The following is a 19,395-nucleotide window of genomic DNA, read 5'->3' on the forward strand; positions in this document are numbered from 1 at the left end:
TTGGAAGAGTTGGCTGTGAGCAGATGGAATCAATATTACTCTCCCATGCATGCAGCTGCCTTTGTGTTGGACCCGGAGTTTCAACACAAGGCAAGTGCACAACAGAGTGATGCAGAGGTTGTTCGTGGTTGGAACCTCACTCTTCAGAAGATGGTGCCAACTCCTGATGGACGGCGGAGGATAAAAGACCAGCTTGCCAATTATCGCAATAAGGAAGGCATGTATGGATGGCCAGATGCACAGCATGATAGGTAATATTAACTCATTTTAATTTTCAGATTTTAGGAACTTGTAATTTGTTATTTAATACAAAATTAGAAATCTGAAATTTATGAGTTTTGGAATTTCAGATTTTGAGTTGGGGCTGTTACATGGTGGGAGGATTATGGAGCTGATTCCCCCGAGTTGCAAAAGCTTGCCATCCGCATTCTAAGCCAAGCTTGCACCTCCTCTTCTTGTGAGCGTTTGTGGAGTAGCTTTGCCCATATCCACACAAAGAAGAGAAATCGTCTGCGAACGCAACAGGCCAATGATCTTGTCTTTGTTAATGCAAACTTGCGTTTGCTTAATAACATGAGACACGAGTATACGCATGCCAAATATATTGGATTTCATAGCCCAGATGATGCCCACTCACCTGATGATGATGATTTGTTAGTAGAGGAGAATGATGAGGAGGAGGAGGAGGAGGCAGAGGTTGAGTCTCACGATGAGGATGAGCTTATTATTTGATCATATATGATATCATCCTCGATGTAGCCTTTTTTGGGTTTCAGCTTTCTTTTTGTTACTATGACATTTGGGCTTTGAAAGCTGAATTACCATTTATGAATCATGATTGGTTTCTTAAATATCATGAATCATGAATCATTTTTCCATTTTGTAACTTGTTATAGGATTTATAAATTACCCCACCTTGCGTAATTGAAATTTGCATTGTGTGATTGGTTGAACAATGAAACTTGAATCTTCAAAGTTCAAAGTTACAATCAATATTAATGGTACTAGGTAGAGCTATAGCTTATTGTGCACTTTTTTTAAAGGTAGAGCACTCTAAATGTGTGTATGCATTACTCTAAACCCCCTTGATGACGTGGCGTTTCCCCGTTTCACCCCCTCTCAAAAATTCCGAAATGTTTCCGTTTCTGTTTCCGTTTCCCCGTTTCCCATAACTCTGTTGTGGAGGCGATCCTCAAGGGCAGCCCGTTGAATGTTCCAAGCGATGTCACCCTCGTGAATAGCTGAGTCCTTCTCTTTCTGCCACCTTTCCTCCTATTGCCAAAGTGTCACCTCTGTGGCGCGCTGCTAGGCTGCTTGAGCTCTCTCAAATTCTAACTTCAAATGTTGCTATTGGGAGAGGAGCTTATGAGCATAACCTGTGGAATTGAAGACCGCTGTCCCTAGCTGCGTGAAAGTGTCATCCATGATACGCTGAGCAAGATGCAAGGACCTCTTCATCCAAGCGTACCTATCGCTGTAATTCATCCTATCAGCCAAATTAATCACGTCCCCCAATTCCTCGAACATGTCAAGGAGAGCTCCCTCTTCCTCCGTAGACAGGTTGCCTGTAGGTGCCAATTTATCTAAGTACACAAAACATGTTGGGGCCCTCGAGGTCTTTCTGTTCTGTGTGAGGCATTCTTGCAAAGGAATGGTGAAGATTTGATTCAGATCCTCCTCTTCCCCACATATTGGTGAGCGTTTCCTGTGAAGAACAGATAGTATTTGGCTATAATCTTCATTCTGTTTTTCCACAAGAGAAACATTTGAAAGCGGTGGGCCTGATGAAGCAGCTATGTAAGCTGTGAACATATCATTCTGATGAAGGGGTGGGCAATCCACAGACTTGGGCAAACTCCCTCCCTCAAATACCTCCTCTGATGCTGAAGTGGCTGATGGAGGATCTCCTGGGGAGGGGCTCCCACTCCGGGTCTCTGCTCCTATCTCTGCCCTGTGGTGGTCGTGGTGGGGAGGCCGAAATGTGAAGTACTCCCTGAGAAGACAACCCCTGAGAAAGCCCATTCAATTAGGGCCTGCTCCCTATGGAGTGGCAAAGAGCGAGGAGGTGGTGTTGATGTCGAGGTCTGGAGAAGCAAGGACTGAAGCAGCTTGAAGGATCTGCTTGCGTTTCCCTGTTGGAGTCAGACCTGGAGGAAAGCCACTTGTACACAAGAGGTGTACTATGTTGGCATACCATGGTGGGAAGTAGTCCACCACAAACATGCATTCATCAAGTAGTGCCGTCACCCTGAACAAGCCCGCATCAGGTAATTCATCGGTGATACCACTGGCTGGTTCCCCGGAATGTAACCTGGACAAGCGGTCTGCAGGTTGATGGAATTTCCCAACCCTCACCACAATGTTGAATACAAATTCTTGAAAAAGAAGAATCCATCTGCTTAACCGGCCACCAAGAGTAGGCTTATTTAATAAATACTTAAGAGCTTGATGATCAGTGATGATCACAAACTTGTTGCCCAAGAGATAGTGACGATACTTGGTCATGGCATAAACCATGCCAAGGCCCTCCCTTTCTGTGGTACTGTAATTGCGTTCTACTCCATTGAGTTGCCAACTGGCGAAGTAGATGGGCAAATCAATCTTGGTATCCTGGTTAGGTTGAGCCAGTATAGCACCTACTGCCCACCCACTAGCATCCACATGGACATGAAAAATTACATCCCAATCGGGCTGCCTGAGGATGGGGGCCTTCACGAGGCAATGCTTCAGATCATCAAAGGCTAGTTGTCGCGGGGTGGCCCAAACAAAAGATCGGTCTTGATGTAGGAGTTCTATCAGTGCAACAGCAATGTCGACATAGAAACGTATGAACCTTCGGTAATATCCTACATGCCCTAAGAAGGACTTCACCTCGTTGGGTGTACGAGGGATAGGCAATGAGATGATCACCTCTACCTTTGCGGGGTCTGTAGTCATGCCCTCAGCAGAAACAATATGACCAAGGGGAACACCTCGGAGTGCGAGAAAGAAATATTTGTCAGGGTTCAAATACAAGCGCACTTCTCTGCACTTAGCAAAGACCCATATCAACTTATGTAGATGATCATTTTGTATGGCCGGATCAAGATGGGAGGCCCATTTACCATTAAAAGCAGAGAAGTCATCTAGAAATACCTCAAGAAACTTGCCGATATTCTCCTGAAAGAGTTTGGTTACAAGTCGTTGAAATGTTGTCGGGGCATTACATAATACAAAGGGCATCATTCGGTAGGCGCATTTTCCCCATTGAGTGACAAAGGTAGTCTTGGGCTGATCCTGTTCTTTCACTCGGACTTGGTTGTACCCGCTATATCCTTTTATGAATGAGTATAAAGCATGTCCTGCCACTGTCTCCAACACTCTATCTATGAAGGGAAGGGGGAACCTATCACGTCGTGTTGCAGCATTCAAACTCTAAGTTTGCCTGTCTCTCTTTTGGGTACAATGACAATTCCGCTAACCCAATCAGAGTAATCCACTGGGTTAGATTAATCCTGCTTGCTCCATTTTCTATATATCTGTTTGGACTGCCTTGCCATAGTTGGGATTCATGTGGTATGGACCTTTAATCACAGGGTCTGCATCTGGATATAAGTCGATGCGATGATCCATGAAATCAGCAGGCACCCCCTTCAGATCCTTGTAGGACCAGGCAAAGACATCCACAAATTCTTTAAAAAGGTCAGTGACTGCAGCTAGAAGATAGTCATGTTCCCAGACCCAAGTGGCTAACTTCAAATGCCGGGGTTGGTCCTCAGTCCCAATGTTGAGATACCCCCAGTTCCGTGCCTCATCAACAGGGGCAATGCATTGGGATGTTGAGGTACTTGGTTCACCCATTCTCAGTCCTGTATGTATTGGAGTATCTTCAAGGGGAAAGTCCCCCTCCACTTCTCTCAACCAAGATGGGGGGTAAGTAACTGGTGGGTTCTCGGGCACTGACTGAGATGTAGAATCAGTAGATGTCGCAGATGTTGTATGCCTTTGACGCCTCGGTGGTTGTTTCAACATGCCCCGGTAAGGTAAGCCTCCCACCTCATGAGTGGTTTCAGGAAGGTCTTGGACTGAGGGGTGGTCGGCTTCTGATAAGATAAGGTCAAGCAAAGTGAGATCGACCATGTCCTCATCTCCGTATCCAGTATGCACCCTGGGTCCCCCCAAGACCTCAAGCTGTTGGTGGTGATTCTCCTCAAGTTCAGCAATGTCTATGTCACTTTCTTCAAAATCACTATCACCATCAGTTTCTTCTTCACTAGTGTTACTATCTTCTGTATGACCATCATTGCACTCAGTAGTACCATGGTTGTACACCATAGTACCCTCATTGTACTCTAGAGTACCATTGGTGGGTTGTGCAATACCAGCCTCGTATACAGTAGATCCATCATTGTATCCTATAGTACTATTAGCATCATTTTTACCAATGTCCTCCATGTCGGCCACTGGACGATCCTCCATGTTCACTGCAGTACCATCATTGTCCTCGGTACGATCAATGGTGTCCACTGTAGTACCCCTAGTGACCATTCTCTTATACATGTGTGGACTATTGCAAAGTCCAAAGGGCATCCTTTCGTAAACTAGTTCAGCTAGACCCTGTGCATGTGGTTCTGGGTGGATTTCTAATACTGCAAGTACGTTTCTTCGGGATCTTCTTGCTGGCATAGTTCCACCATGTTGACGGCTAAAGAGCCCAGGGCTCCCATCCAATCCAAAATGACAGCTTCCTCGTCTTCTTGATCAGCCCGATCCAACAAGTAGGTCAAACTTTTGAATCCTTCCAGGGTTGTCTCCTCATTGATATCTTGGTCACCACCCATGGGCCAGTCCCCACAAGCCCAGTGCTCCTGTTCGGCTCCGGCTTGTTCTTCAAAATCCTCCTCTCCCAGTTCTATTGGTATGTGCCTTGCCTGTCCTGTGACCATATCTATTTCGAGGGATGTGGATCCCAGGGGCAATCGAACTTCATCAGTTGACCAATCCTGAATGGCCTTTGTGGACAGCAACCATGGCTTACCAAGAAGTAGAGGATAAGTTTGTTCATTTTCGGTCATATCAAGGACAACAAAATTGGAGGGAAAAGTTACTCCACCAATCTTCATGTGAACACCTTTGACTGCACCCATTGGTTTACTCTGCATTGATCAGCCATGCATGCTTGAAAGTGAGCATCACTTGTCAACTTCAACCCCAGTTTTTGGAGTGTACCTTTCGGCATAATGTTCACAGCCGGGCACCCCACCATCAAGGAAGACGTCCTTTAGCTCCACTCCATGAATCTCCACGGTAAGCTTGGGACTTTGTTCACAAGTGAGGGCAGCGTAGGCAGAGAAGTGGTCCGATGTAGACCCATGCTGAGCCGGTAATGTCTCTGGGGTTGGCTCACTCGGAGTAGATCCCTTCTGTCGACCTCCTGGGAGGCGGTTAAGAAATGTAATGGTCTGATGCTTGATTTGGGGGGACAATAGACAAAGTTGTCGTAGAGTGAGGTTGGGCTTGAAACTCATAAGATCTTCAAACAGGGAGTAGTGGTGGACACTAGCATTAGCCTTCTGCAACCTCATCCTCCTAGCCTCTGGCTGAGGGTCGAAGCTTACACGAGGATGCGGATGTACGTCTGAACTGTGAGTCATTGTCTCCCGTGGTTTCTCTTCCATCACCCCTTTTCCTTTTGCCTGGGCAGGACTAGGTCTTGTCCCCACTCTCAAGCCATCGAAACATAAGCTCTCAAGCCATCGAAACTCTACAGCTCTCAAGCCATTGAAACGTAAGCTCTACCGTAAGCTCTACGTTAAGTTTGTTAAACGTTGCCGTAAACAACTTAAACGGCAACGTAAGCTCTACCGTAAGCTCTACCGTAAGCTCTACCGAAAGCTCTACCATAAGTTCTACCGAAAGCTCGCATGCAACGTAAGGCTCTACCGAAAGCTCTACCGAAAGCTCCAGAAGGCTTCACGAGCTCTACGAAAGCTATACCGAAACCTCGATTGCCATGCTTGCTTCTGATAGTGATTCAGAAACAAACTCGAAGGGCACACAGCCATTAAGGTCAACCACTAACTCTGGAAGTGCCTCATCCTCGGGTGATCACTCTATGCCTTTGAGGTGTCAGGAGGTGGTAAAGAGTGTCACAAGAGATCTTCAAACAAGTTCTAAAGATGAAGGTAGCACACCTCAGTTTCCATCCCGCAAGTCCAGAACTGTGAGGTTTGCAATAGAAGTGACAACCCTCGGACAACACCGGGATAATGAGGTACAAGGAGGTCCTTCCACTTTGTCCCCAACATCACTCAACAGAGACTTGGGATGCGGGTTCCACTCTTCCATTGAGACAATCTCTGGTGTAGTGGTCGTTTGTGTTGCACTGTGTACAAGAGGGTCCCCGAAAGGCTGTGTCCAATCATCTTGGTAGTGGCCATACTCACCACATCTATAACACATGATGGGTCTTCTAAAGTTTGTACCTCTGCATGCACCTCCACGTCCACCTCGAAAACCACCCCTTCGACCACGTTGATAAGGGGGTCCATAGCCACCTCCTGACATAGGTGGTTGGTACGGTGCATAGTAAGGCTGAGGATAGAAATAAGGGGAACCAATTGAATTGGGCGTAGGAGCTTGGAGCAAAGGGGGAGTTGGAAGCAATGGAGGCGGCATGATAGGAGGAGGAGGAAGTGGCTCAGATGCTCGTGCAAGAGGGGGAGCAGGAGGTACTCCTGCTGGGCCAAAAGTTATGGGTACTGTTCTGTTGACTGCAGCAACTAGAGGTTCCCCCAAGGTATACTCTGGAAGAAACTTCCTTAATCCTTTGAGGTACCTACACTCATAGGCATCATGTCTATGGATCTCACAAAATGTACAAAATGAGGTAGAAGTAGGTACCTTACGCTTGGAGGGGCACTCCCAGTAACCATAATTAGAACCCTTGCATTCTGTGCACCAAAGACCACTTCGAATTTGGGCCTCAAAGGACGACTGGCCATCCACCTTTATTCTATCTTTCAGGCCTTCTTTGATTTCTTCTAACTCCTTATTGAGTTGCTGCCATGCGGATGATCCCTCCTCTCTTGGGAGTTGGGTGGTCGTAGCCGTTGATGAGGCAAAACTTAGCTGTGACCGTTCCATCTTGACAGCTTCTTTTAGAAGTCTTGAAGTGAGGCATGTTTAGGGAGTTTATCAACCAGCCTTATAGCAATGGTAGGGGGTAATGCTTTCAAAAACCATCCCATCATGACAGCATCATTAGGTGGCACAGACATCTTTGCCGCCAAGACCCTCATCCTTGTGTACATCTCAGAGATGCTTTCTCCAAGCTTCATGGTGTCAGTGGATAACTCTTGGACAACCATGTGTTAGAATTTTTCCAACTTGAAAGTGCGTAAGAATTCCTCCCTTAGGTCTGTCCACGTCTGGAAGTGGTCAGGAGGAAATTGACTGTACCATACATCCGCGGCATCCTCCAATGACGAGGGGAAGATGTGAAGGAACGCATGCTCATTCTCCACACCTTTAGCTCTACATGCTGTGAGGAATTTCCTCACATGAGCTTCTGCATCCTCATGGAGGTGGCCTTTGAACTTTTGAGTCTTCACGTGGACCTTGTTGAGTAGCTCGAGAAGTCTAGCTCTGTCTGTAGGACTGAGAACGGCCATCCCCACCCAAGAGGCTGGAGAAGATGCAAGAGTTGGAGGGAGTCCCGATGGAGCTGTAATGAGTGTCGGTGCTCCGAGGAGAAGACCACACCAACAACACCTCCTGTGGAGGACCACAATGGGGAAGTCACAACTGATGTAGCCATAGGGGAAGTGTACCCAGATGGTAGCGCATACGCGAAGGGTCTCGGTGTTACAGAGGGAAAGGGTGAGAACATAGAAGATGTGGGGGTTAAAGAGGATGGGAGAGCATTTGGGAAAGAGAGGGATGGAGTTGAAGTCATGGATGAGTAGGCAGTAGGGAAGGAAGGAGGTGGTAGAAAAGGCAGCACCGATGTGGATGGAAAGGGAGATGAAACCATCATGGCAGGTAAAGGCGTGGCCGGAGCAAAAGTACCCCCCAGTGGGATAGATGTAGAAGAAAGATTAGCTAGGAGCCCGGAGCTATGCATAACAGATGAGGTAGCAGCTTGTCCAGCAGAGGTCAAGGCAGGAGCAGATGGAGTCACCACTCCGACAGAAGAGGTGGTTGATGAAGACATCGTTGCAAGAGGAGGAGAGGGGCTGCCTTGACCTTGATGAGTCCCTGAGGAGCCCTCGTTCTTAGTTCCCTCTTCTTTCACCTATGCTCCGCTTTGCACTTCTTCTTCTCTAGAGTCCGGATTTGACCACCAGGTTTCCTGTTGATCCAAGTCAATGAGAGTGTCGATGAAGTTACTTGCTCTGGCTACTGCTCCAATGGGCTCACTTTGTGCTCGAGTTGAGGACTTCGCAAACTTACGTTGCACATAATGCTTCTTGTACCGGTTTGGTCTGCCGGAAGTCTTTTCTCCACTCTCCTCAAGTGCCTCCTAGTTCTCTCACTAGCTCCTTCAAATGTTTCAGAACTACTCGGCATAAGACCTCTCTCTAGGACCCTAGATCACCACTTCACTTGCTACTCAACACCAGCAGTGTCCCACCATGATCGCCATAAACTGTCTGAGGGGAGGGGATCCTATCCTTCCGAAGGTGTTACCAGAGGCCAAAGGTCGCTGGCGTGAGAAGCATGAGTGTTGCAATGCTCTAATGCAATGGATCGCACAGAGTGCACCGTGCAGTGATGTGTGAGTGCCGTATGCCATACTGCAGTGAACAACAACGTACGATTGCAAGTACGAGTGCACTATGCTAAATGACAATCACCTGAGAACTCCACAACATAATAAGAAAATCTCGTCATACACTAGTGAACAATCCCCATATCGGGAAGAGGCAAGAAAAATGAGAAAGTGACCAAGATGGCCAAAGTACATATCACTGGACCAGTGTCTCCAGGTCACAAGTTGCAAGTCACAAGAACACACAGGTAGAGGGTACACACAAGTCTCTCCACACTCTCTCCTTGGCGAGCTCATAGCTCCAGCCTCTATCTCTCCTCACACTCTCCTTTCTCCCGCTCTAGTGCCGAACGCTGAATGCTCAATGCTCTCCCTCCCCTCCTCTTTCCACCTTAGCCTTCATCCTCATCCCCGCCTTGGAGGGCCCCTTCTTTGCTAAGAATCTCCCCCTTTCTTCCCATCGGTCATCCTCTTATCTCCTTAGCTGTTGAGGATAGCCGTTGCGCCGCTGGCTCTCTACTCCCTAACTCGCCAGCCTCTTCTAATCAGGATGGTGTAAATTCTCCATCTGCAGGTGAGCCGGATCACCGTACCACTGAACCACTGTGTAACTGTAAATACTCCAATCGCTCCATGTGCTAAGCTCACTGTCCATGTGCGCAGCTCTCGATGAGATGCCTTGGGCATGATACTCCTGCTTGACCTATGGTTGACATGTGTCGACCAGTGGTTGACATGTGTCGACGCATGGTTGCCTCGGATAGTACTCCTGGATGAACCCGTGTGATCAACTCCTCCTGTCGTATGGCTGACTTGTGTTGACACATGGTCAACATGTGGTCAACACATATCGTCGTGTGGTCAACGTCTGTCGTCAGGTGGTCAACGCCTGTCGTCGTGTGGTCAGGGGTGTTTCTATTATAACAGGACAATGGATGCACATAGGCTGGGCATAGTGGGATAGAGGCCCGACTAGTTCCTTTAGAGCTCCCATTGAGACAAATGCACATGCAAGCCCTCTCTCACCTAAGAGGGGGTGAGCAAGTGGATGTTAGAGATAGAATCCACAATCCCTGAGCCTTGGAGGGATGGACTACACAGAGCCTCAACTCCCCTCACTTGTGTGGATAGTTCTCTAGGATAGGGGTGCCTCTGAGGATCCAATATTTGCATCAAGCCCTTTGGCCCTTTCGCTCTAGGCATTACAAAGTGGGGCCAGTGGGTCTTCTTCAGCTAGAGTCTGGAGACCCATAATTAGATGGGGCCCTGGATCCAATTCAGTAGTAAAGATCTAAGTAGTGGGGGGTTTGGGCAAGAACTAATCCATCCACCCAGCCCAATCACTTTAGGTCAAGATGGGTCACCGTAGCCCCTTTGGTTGTTGGAGGGCTGGCCCCTTCGCAAGGTATACTAGGATCCGGGTGACTGGTTTTGGCCTTATAGAGTAGGGCACTCGGAGAGGTTTGTTGAGGTGCCTTTTCTCTCATACATGATGCGCATTCGTCATCATCGCCTCCAGCTAGAGGCGAACACCAGGACTCCTGAGAGAGAGAGGCACAATTGGACAACATGTGTGCCAGGAGGTCATCTCCCAATTTTGGTCACGTTTGTGGACCAGCCATTGGCCATGGAAGATCACTTATTTCATTTGGATGGTTGCCCATGGGGTCTGCCCATCAGCCCATAGCTAGAGCAGATGCGCGTTTGACGGGAGGTGCCATTGATGCATGGACAGTGATCTTGAGAAGATCCCGCACTGTCTCTAGAGGTGCCTCGCAGCAAATAGGATTTGGCAAGGGGCCCTCCGCATCATATCTAGAACACAGGGATGCAACGGGATTTCACTTGACGCATGGTAGCTTGGCTGACGGGGGGGGTCATGCTTTCTCCATTGACACTATTACAGAATCTTATAGGATCGTTGGACAAACAGTCTTCTGGATGAACAAGGTGTAGGATGTGACGACTCCTCGACAGCATTGTTTTCTTCCCCAAAACAGTATTTGAGAGAAGGCGTCCAGCATCATTGCTTGGACATATAGGTTGCCCGTCGTTGGGAGCATGGGAAGTTCAAGATCTCAAAGAAGTGCTGAGAGGCGGGCGCGCTTCTGCAAGGCTTGGCCTGCAGGTGCCTTCTATGTATTCATAGAGCGAGGTGTTCGCTGGATCTATAGCCCCTCACCCTAGTTGTTGGCCCCTGTTTTAAAGATTCCCCAGACAGTGAACTGGGTTCTCTAAAGATAGGCTGGTTGACAGCCAATGTTTTCTCCTTTTGTTTTCTTCCACGATCAGCACCACACGGATTGCTGATTTGTATAGTTGGTTTTTTGAAACATTAATAAAAAGTTCTTTTCTTCGCAGGAAGAAATTTTACAAAATCTCACCATACTCCTCCTAGACTTTGAAAATGCCTTGATCAAGTGGATTTGGGATTTCTAGAGAGCAAATCCATAGGATAGGTTCTTAAAGTTGTGTATCAGGGATTTTTGGTTAGAAATAGTGTGCTTATCGAAGGGCTTTGGGGCAATGTCTTTTGCTTTCTAGATCATCTCAGCAAGGCTTCCCTTTGCTTCCATATCTCTTTCTCATTGTGGATAGGATATTTTCTCTTCGCATTAGATAGAGATTCGTTTGACTTCAGCAAAGGCTTCTAGATGTTGAGTATTTGAAAAGTGGGAGCCTTTTGGAAGAGCAGTCCATAGAATTTGGAGAGTTCCGATACAATCATGTTGACTTTTAGTTAGGCATGTGAGGACAAAATGGACAAGTATAAGGTTTGTAGGAGAACGCAATGTCTTAGGATGTTGGTTCACATGGACCCCAAACAAAGAAGGCTTTCATTACCTAGGTTGTCATGTTGGGCATGGCAAAACAGTCTACTCCAATGACAGAGAGCATTAACTGAAGCCTTCTTTATGGACTTACACCATCTTTACTTTGTAAGCAGAGTCTTGGTTGCTAATGAGGCTCTCTTGGAAAGATCTGTGGTAGTGGCTAATTTGCATTGCATGGGTCAACATGGTTTGGGAATAATATGCTTTCGATTGCATGGAAGAACCATGCTATTATTAATCACAAAGGTCCTGGCTTGATAGATCTTGAGATAGAGAATCATCATCATTTATGCAACCCGTTCCTGTTCAAAAAAAGAAAGAAAGAAAGTCTATTAACGTCCACGGGAGACCAAGAGGTCTATAGGACAACATGAAAGCCATCTAGTACTCCCAAGGAGTGCAAAAGCAGCTCCATTTATTTAGAGAGTACCTATATTGTAGCCTAGATAAAACATACACACATATATATAGTTGGCTTTACATTAGTTTAAGACTGAGAGTCTTTTGGTTTTGATTTAAACTCTCTAATGAGTGCTATCCCATCCCGGTAGACTGCCCATTTACCATCCTTCCTGGCAGCCCAAACCTTTGCTAATTCATTTGCCTTATCCTTCAGTTGAGCCTTGGTGAGTTCCTCGGCTATACATATCTTCGTCCCTTTCAGCTTGTGAGATTGTCACATAACTTTTATAAGTATGTCTCGTGAGTTGAACGTAATGATATCATGGCCATTACGTTGAGCGATATGAACTACTCGAGCTTCACCGTCATCATCTGGGTTGTCAAGATTGTCATCGGCATCTGCTATCCAGTCAATAGTAGGCATGGCTGTTTGGACATGTGCTAAGGTATCACTAAAAGATTCATCTTCTTTATATAGAGCTTCATTCACTACAGGGAACTTTAACAGCATCATATTTACCATCATAATTCTTGCATGGGTGATCTTGTTTTTTGAAGTATTTTTTCTTTGTGCTATCTACTCAGAGCACGTGCTCAAATTGTTTATCCTTTAACATGGTTTTCGACATGGATTTCAAATTAACACCATGCCAAAGGTATGCTGGGTATTTGAACAATAAATGTAGAGCATTGGATATGGGCTAATATTTTTCCCCTTTTCCTGATTGTTTAAGAACAGGTTCGTTATTGGAGGCGATTGGACTGGGAAATACCAGAAATTGCTATAGACATTCTAGAGGGACAAGATGAGCTTCGTATTCTAAGAGCAAATATATTAATTGTTATACGTGATTGCAACAAGGTCAGTCTGCATATAGAATGAGCATAGTGTTTTAAATTGATATTCTCTTTTGCACGTTTCTTTAGCAATACTGGAAAACAATTCGAAGACTTGCTTGGCCTAGAAGAAGATTGTGACTAGCATCACATACTCTGACATTTCCTTGTAATCCCTCTTCCGGATCTGATTTTTGTAATAATGTAATTGCTTATATTTGTTGTGAAATTATTAGATTTTAGGAGCAATGGATGCAGAAGAAAGGGGTTTGGCTGCCGATCGTATAAGTCATCTAACAAACGCCATCAATCCAGGCTTGGAAAAGGTCATAACTTTCTATTTTTGTTTAGATAATGCATTGGTGGGCTTTTCTTGTACCATTACAAAATATAATCTTAGTGGAAGCTTTGTTGCAGTACCAAAAAGATTTATGCATTTTTTTAATGAAAAGACTTTTATTAAGTATGAAAGAAACCGCAAGAGCAAAGCTCATGGTAGAAATACATGATGCAAGGCATGGGAAACAAGACACCTAAAATGGGCAAATAGCATGCTCATTAGAGAGAACTAGAAAAGCACCAAATTTCAGGCTGAAAGTGCCACCTCAACCCTATGGTGGACTCCGAGAAGAACAAGGAGCCACTCTGCTCCCTGAGGAAAACAATCCTCTTGGCAAAAACCACCCGAGGAGACTCCTGCATGCTCACCCAAATGGCCATCAAAGTCTGTACGATATCTGTCCAAATACTAGCCAATGTTTGTGAAGAATGGATCTGGGAGCCATTAAAATCCTCTATGGGTCTTGATCTCTGAAGGAGCAAAAGTGATCAAAAGAGTGGCAATCTCCTTCCAAATGATACTCATCTGTTTGCAATCCCATAGACAATGCTGAATAAACTCCTCAACAGAAAGGCAACGAGGGCAATCAGAGGCTGCTTCGAATGTGGACCTCTGTTGGTTCACTGCAATCCCTCTGCAAATAGAAAGCCAAAAGAAAAGAGTGATTTTCTATTTCTGAGGGATTTATGGAGTCTCTTCCAACAGGTTTTCTGCACGTCAACAAAATCTGAAACTCTCCCAATGAGGGATTTGCTGAACCATGAAATGCATGAAGATCCAAGCATGAAACAGTTCCCACTGTGAGACACTCGGGTGTCATAACAACCTGCCTAGTCATTGTTTGTGAAAGCATGCAGATCAGTGGGGACTCATCAACATAGAACAATCCCAAATTTTGTGTGGCCTTCAAGTGACGGAAGACCTGCTTCACTACTTGCCAATGTTGTGTACTAGGCATGTGCATGTACCTGCTCAACTGAGAGATGGCATAGCCCTGCATCAATCCACTCCCACTCCCACTCCCACTCCCTGGAATCCCACTACAAATACTTTATGGGGAAACCTCCCTAGAGCCTAATCCTCGATAACCCAAGGGAATGTAACATCTTGAAGCCAAGAAACAATGCTCCACATGACCTAAAACCTTGACGGGCTAAAAAACAATGTCTACACGGACATCTCCATCCCTAAATTTGCACAACCTACCTCCTAAGGAAATATAAAAACTAAGGCATCTCCTCGTAGTCCTATGCCCTGAAGTGGGATACTTGACCTCATAAAAGCCCCAAGACAAGTAGAGTAATAGTGAGGCATGTTACCTATATTAACCAATTCAAGGGTTTGGCTTCATCAATCTGCTAAACTCTCCTATGAGGTGATTCACTTATTGGAATATCATCTGGAAGGTTAATGAAACCTTCCAAGAGCCCACAAAAGAACTCTTTCCCATCTACACCATTGTATATAATGAGAAGTACCAAGTGGTATGCGGTGATCGTCAAGTATACTATCATTCCACATGACAGTCTTCCTATCAATCTTTTCCAAAGAGGAAGGTGGAACAGCATAGGAACGATGGTAGCAGCAATTACCATCGGGTGCATGGATAGACGAAGTATTGCCCACGGAGCAGTCGCTTTGTTAGTGTCACTCTAGGAATTGCAAGATCAAGAGGCTTATAAGGAATCTTTTATGGAGTAGGCTAGATGATTCGGGAGACCGTGATTCTCCCCATGCAAGAAGGGAGCCTCAATATCATTGATCCGGATTTGCAATCTAGGGCCTTGCTATGCATGGTGGTGGTTAGGGGGCTCTTGCCAGGAAAGGAAATATTATTTCATTTTGTTGCATACATTCGTGTTCTCCTTCTTGTGGGGGATTTAACGGATAGTTCTAGGTGGATTTTCAATTCAACTTATCTCAGGGCTCCATACTCCCCTCTTATGGCTGCTATCTTGAACAGCTTTAGAAGTACTCTTTGGAAAAGCAAGAAAGATTTTGGGAAATCTCAAACCAAAATCAGGGCTGATTTTGCTAGCTTTTAGGACCCTGCTTTCCACAGAGAGCAAGGAGCCTAGAGCTCTATAAAACGAACAAATCCTTGAGTAGAGCCACACATAATTGAATTGCAACAAAGTGCTCCTTCTCTCCATATTGATTTCGAACCAATCTATTCAGCCCTGAAGTCAAGCGTACCTCAGGCAGAGATTCGAAGCTGTTTGGCTGCTGAAAGGACCCGTACTAGAGTGTGAATCATTGCTGCCATCTCCTTTGGTACTACACCAGGAGAACCAGACCTGTTTGGGATTGTTTTGACCTCTACAAAGCTCTTCTTGAGTTCGACCTCCTCACAAAGTTCACACAACTAAATATGGACAAAATACCATTTGATACCTACCAGCGGAAATTTAGGGACCTACAGTCCAAAGACTCATACATAGATCCTACCACCCTGTGTTGGTTTTTCAACAATGGGTTGGCAAAAGAACATAAACTCTAGGTGAAGAACAACCTCTACATTAAGAACCTTGAGGACACGATTTGATATGCCAATATTTGTGATAATACTATGGCAAAGGGGACTTCTTTGCAAAAACCACAGGCTACCACGAATTTTGAGTCAGACTTTTAGGAGAAAAAGACACTTTTGACCTGCTAGGGCAAAGTAGAATCAATCCATGAGTCCTTCACAGACTCCCGATTGAGGCAACCATCAATGTTTCACAAGATAGTAGAGCATAGAAACATCGCCATATAAGGCATCCATCCATGCCACACAATGCCTTCCCCAACATGACCCAGGCATAGGCCAACAACCGAGAGTCTTCTGCTCAAGTTCAATACAAACTCGATACATGAAGTACTCATACCCACATGAGCATGCATAGCATCCAACAAACTAGCACTCTCTCCCCCCATCTAGGACACCACTGCACTCCATCATTAGGCATCACAATTGCATCATGAGGCTGGCTTTTCTCCACATAGGCGAGGTCACCTCCACACACATACATCCCTGGGCTCGCCCCCCATGATCTATAACCAGAAACCTTTCAACAGGTTCCACTACCTCATCTCTGCAAGTTGCAATACCGTCAACCAGATCACCTGAGTCATCAAACAAAATCCAGGAGCAAATGAGCATCCACCCAATCTGTACAATGCTCATAGAAAAGACCCGAAAGACACCCATCCTCAAGCACATCACCACATTGACTACTATGCATCATGTCCTTGATAAGAGCTTCACCCTCACTCACATCCTTTGCTGAAATATCTGACACTTCAGCCCCTTCATCCTGCAAACATACATCATCTAGCGGCTCTCAGCATAGAGATTCTTGCCTGAGCTTTTTCCACATAAACATCCATCCCTGGTTCAAACTCAACCTCCGGCTCATCCCAACGAAGATCCTCAGTACTCACACTGTGCCAATTGTCATGCACATCTTGGAATCCACTATTCACTGCATTACATCCATCCTTCATGTACATTGCCCTTTCCAAAACATCATACCTCTGTGCATCACTATTATCAAGCACCGGAAAACAAACATTTCACCCGTTAAAGAGTGTCCATATCAACACAATCGTATGCTGAGTGCTTGTTAAAAATCCAATCAATCATCTCATTCATGTAGTGGTTCCAGGCTTCATCCCCTTCATAAAAATAAAGGCAAGACAAATATGCAAATACAGGTACCTCAAAGACACTAGCAATCTGCACATCCAGCTCACAATCCTCAAGCATATCCTCATCATATAAAGGCATGTCCAAATGCCTGCTAAGATGTTCTTCCACTTGACACGATTCATGGCTTGTACAAATCCATGGAGGAACTCTCTGACATTGCATCTTGGTTATCCAAGTCAAAGGGCATCCCCGCCTGCAGGCACCCACAAGGCTTATTTAGCGGCTAGCCTCTCATATATGTAGATCCCTGACTTACGGACTCACCATTGCTATCATTATTCTCGCGATCAAACAAGCCATTTCAATCCACCATCATAAGCATATTCATACTGAATACATGCATCTGATACATTTGTCACCTCATCATTTATGGTACCTGTGGACGAACACACAACAAGATCTTGTACAACATCAACTTAATTATCGTTGATCATATGTTCTTGATTCCCTTCGAACTCCTTCACACTCTCAATCTGTTGCAAAATAGTTGGAGGAGACTCTCACGCCTCCTACCACATAAGCGCATTACCTTCGAGAAAATCGCCCAAGATATTAGCCCACTCTTTCTCATGCCACTTATACGAGGCACGTGCATGTCGAAAAACACACAAATACTACTCAGGGTCCTCCCCCTTGGATCCACACTATACTGGCAACTCCATCAAAAGGCAAGCCACAAACTGTCACCCAGCAAACACCAACTGAACCTCAAATTATCTTTAAAACATGTCCACATGTAATCTTTCACCATCCCACACATGCATCCATTCATCATCTACATACTCCTCGGAAACTAAGTCAAACCACCTCAGAAAGTACTGTAAACAATTAAATACAGCAACTTTGTGATGGTCTACAACCATGCAATACCTATTTTACACCAAACGCGTGCATGTCACAACAGTCCAGTACATCGCCCACACCCTTGGGCACTGATTTAGGTCAAAAGCCCCTCCCAGATCTTCCAAATTTCTGGTCAGAGCAGCCCATAAGCTCTTCCAAAACTTCCTTTGAAACACTACTAGAATCACACAGCCCACACCGATGATTTCATGAAATCACCTATAGCCTCGTGTGGTACCACGCTGTCCTTTTGCCACCCGTGAGCAGAGTCTTTGCCTACCACTTCTGCTGTATCTTTGTTGAAACCAACCTTCCATCCATATGCAACTTACTTTGGGAATGTGGTCCTCCTTGATCGCACAGGCATAGGTCCGTCACAGATTCACCTCCCGAATGGGGAATGTCATCATGACCCAACAGATTCTAACTAGACTGTTGATTGCAATTGCATAGCACACTCGTTCGTTTCAATCCAGCAGACAACTCAATATGCCCACTATTTATCCAGACCGATACATGGTGTTCTTCCGGCCAATTCTTCCCCAATGGAACATTGGTGCAAACAGGAGGCGACTCCAATGGATTTACGAAGGTTAGGAATTTCTTCCTTGCCCTTTAGGTGATTGGGTAGAGCCATCATCGGAGGTGTTACAATATGGTAGATGGTATGCTTCGAATCAATTACTACCTGACGGGCCGCAGCATTTACACATACGAATTCATCCCTGCAAATGGTGTTGCTAAAGTCAGGTATCTCTACCCCTTCGTCCATCTGTTGCCAGATGGTAACCTGTACATCTTTTCTAATCGCTACTCGATAATTATAAATTATAAAACCAATACTGTGGTGAAGACATTTCCAACTATCCCAAGGCAGCCTCGAAATTATCCATCTGCAGGATCCTCTATGATTCTTCCCTCGCTATTCTTATACTGCCCGTGAGCGGAGTTATCCCGCCATCGCCCTTCCACCAACCTCCTCTCCATCAATTAGCTCCTCGTGTTACCTCTCTTCCTCTGTGACCACAAGCTTACCTGGCGTCTCCACCAAATGAAATCTGATTGATTACTATGCATGCTTTGTGCTGGGGAAACAAGCAAGGGTGAAGGGAGAGAATCATATCCAGCAGACCAAAACAGCAAACTTTCATTTTATCCCCCGAACTGTACACCCTCACCCCCGTAAATATTCCACGTATCTCACTCATACATGGAAAGCCATCATCCCAAACCTCTAGACACTTCTCCCCTCTAACCCATTTACATATGACCCTTAACTTGATTTAAACCACTCTACCTCCCTCCATGGGAACACGATCCTAGCATTTTTGTTTAATTACATATCCCAGGCCCTGACGACCTGATCGACATAAAACGGGTCCCATCTGAAAGCTCACTCAACACCCCACCTCCCTCTGGACTCCATAGCAAAGGTGGATTTACAAAACAACCTGACAGAACCTCCTACACAAACTAAACCCTGCTAACCACCCCTAGAAGCAATAAAATAAATTTCATATAACAGTTCCGTGACTGACTAGTAGAGTCATAAGTTCACTTTTGTCAAAGGGGGAGTACCCTATGTATTGCAGGGTGATTTTGGTGTCCCACTCTGCCCTCCTGTAAACTTTGGAAGTAATAAATACGATGGCAAGTTCCAAGTATGAAGTCTATCACTTCTGCATCTAAAGTT

The 19,395-nt window shown here is 45.5% G+C and overlaps 1 protein-coding gene and 1 long non-coding RNA gene across 2 annotated transcripts in view; both read left to right on the plus strand.

Annotated features, from left to right (window-relative positions):
* LOC147885929 (dynein-1-beta heavy chain, flagellar inner arm I1 complex-like) overlaps nucleotides 1-19,395 on the plus strand; it is a 629,024-nt gene that overhangs the window by 15,894 nt on the left and 593,735 nt on the right. Inside the window, exons 12-13 of the mRNA XM_087396248.1 lie at nucleotides 12,728-12,850; nucleotides 13,062-13,151. Of these exons, the coding sequence (XP_087252374.1) occupies nucleotides 12,728-12,850; nucleotides 13,062-13,151 (213 nt within the window). The remainder of the gene's footprint in view (nucleotides 1-12,727; nucleotides 12,851-13,061; nucleotides 13,152-19,395) is intronic.
* On the plus strand, nucleotides 8-391 carry LOC147885930 (uncharacterized). Its single transcript, XR_015543392.1, has 2 exons — nucleotides 8-251; nucleotides 351-391. It is a non-coding gene; the product is annotated as an uncharacterized LOC147885930 (long non-coding RNA).

Source organism: Dipteris shenzhenensis, chromosome 25, assembly GCF_047967505.1.
Source record: "Dipteris shenzhenensis isolate YYH24624 ecotype China chromosome 25, Dip_SZ_1.0, whole genome shotgun sequence".
Classification (NCBI taxonomy): Eukaryota; Viridiplantae; Streptophyta; class Polypodiopsida; order Gleicheniales; family Dipteridaceae; genus Dipteris; species Dipteris shenzhenensis.